The sequence below is a fragment of the Myotis myotis genome, unplaced genomic scaffold (assembly GCF_014108235.1).
Source record: "Myotis myotis isolate mMyoMyo1 unplaced genomic scaffold, mMyoMyo1.p scaffold_m19_p_17, whole genome shotgun sequence".
Taxonomy (NCBI): domain Eukaryota; kingdom Metazoa; phylum Chordata; class Mammalia; order Chiroptera; family Vespertilionidae; genus Myotis; species Myotis myotis.
The window spans coordinates 791,772-793,176 of NW_023416321.1; the positions used below are offsets into that span (position 1 = coordinate 791,772).

Below are 1,405 nucleotides of genomic sequence, written 5' to 3' on the forward strand. Positions count from 1 at the left end.
CGGAGGGAGGGAGGTGTGTCCAGGCATAGGAACAGCCAGGGTCCTGGGGTCAGAGCCAGCATGTGTCCCAGGAAGGCCAGGAGGCCATCGGGTGGGGGAGGGGCTGCAGGGGAGGAGGTCAGAGGGCACCGGAGGGGCATTCAGGCAGGACATGCGGCTTTTACTCTGAGAGGCATGGCCGGAGCAGGGGGCGTGGAGGGAGATACCACCTGGGCAGGCTCTGCCCACGCAGCCAGCGGGTCCTGGGAACAGATGTGGGGTGTGCGGGAGGGAAGGCGGGGAGGTCGGTGCTGGGGGTTGGGCCTGAGGCCCTGGAAGGGTGGGTGGGTCGCCGGGCTCAGGGCAGGTGGGAGGCCTGAGGGATGCGTTGGGGGTGGGTAGGAGCTGGGCTTCAGAAACAGGAAATGGAGCGGCTCCTCCGACACTGGGTGGGGGGCCCCAGCGGCTGTCTAGGTGACGGCTCTGGGCCAGGAGGGCTGACCCGGTGCTGCCAGGACATGAGAACCCACGGAGCGGGCAGGGCCCCGCGGAGCAGACGACAGCCCAAGGGGAGGAGGCATCAGGATGCGGAGTGGAAAGTCAGCGGGTGAGACCCACCTGCCGCGCTATGACACCCTGAGGCGCCGCCGGCCACCCTCGCCCGGCGACCCCTCGCCCAGCCTGTGCCTGGGCTCCCACGTCCATGCAGCTCCTCCCAACACCCCATCCCGAGCTCAGCCACACTCCCACTCCCAAGCGGGCGGGAGCCTCACACTCTCCCTAAGGAAGGAGATGGAATTCTAACGAGGCAGCCGGTGCCGCCAGCAGAAGCGGCGGAGCTGCTCGGGAAGTGCTTGGGGCGAGCGGGCTTCCCTGGCCCCGGAGGCGCTGCCGGCGCCCACTGGCCTCAGTTTCCACTTCCAGGAAAGGAGGCAGGTCCCGGCCGGCGCCGCCCCCCCACCCGCACCCCCAGCCTTACCGGGAGCGGGGGGCAGCCTGCGCCCACACTCGCAGCAGAACTTGGGGGCGTCCTCTTTGGAGACATGGCCGCAGGAAGGACACTCCATGCCGCCGGCGCCTGCGGAGCTGGAAGCGCGAGTCGAGGAAGCGCTGCCTTTATTCCCAGCCGCCGGTCACATGACCACTGTCCGCTTCAGTTTCATTTTCTGGAAAGTGAAATTGCAAACAGCTCAGAAGTCCCAGCTTCGTGGAAACCCAGCTGAGCCCCTCCCCTGCAGCTCACAGCCTGGCCTCCCACCGTCCTCCCCTCCGGGTCCCTGCTGTCCCCCCACCCCCACCCCGGCTTAGGCACCCACTTCCTTTGCTGCTGCCCCGCCCCTGCCCGCCCCTCCCCAGCCCGGCTCTGAGCTCTCCATCTCTCAGAGGCCAAGGTTGCCCCGCCCGGCTGAGGCTGCGACTGGGGCCG

At 68.7% G+C, this 1,405-nt stretch overlaps 1 protein-coding gene across 2 annotated transcripts in view; it reads right to left on the bottom strand.

Annotated features, from left to right (window-relative positions):
- RNF213 (ring finger protein 213) overlaps positions 1-1,246 on the bottom strand; it is an 87,601-nt gene extending 86,355 nt beyond the window's left edge. For both annotated transcript variants that reach the window (XM_036339256.1, XM_036339255.1), the window contains exon 1: positions 959-1,246. In XM_036339256.1, the coding sequence (XP_036195149.1) occupies positions 959-1,046 (88 nt within the window). In that variant the 5' untranslated portion in view covers positions 1,047-1,246. The remainder of the gene's footprint in view (positions 1-958) is intronic.
- Positions 1,247-1,405: the final 159 nt, after the last annotated feature.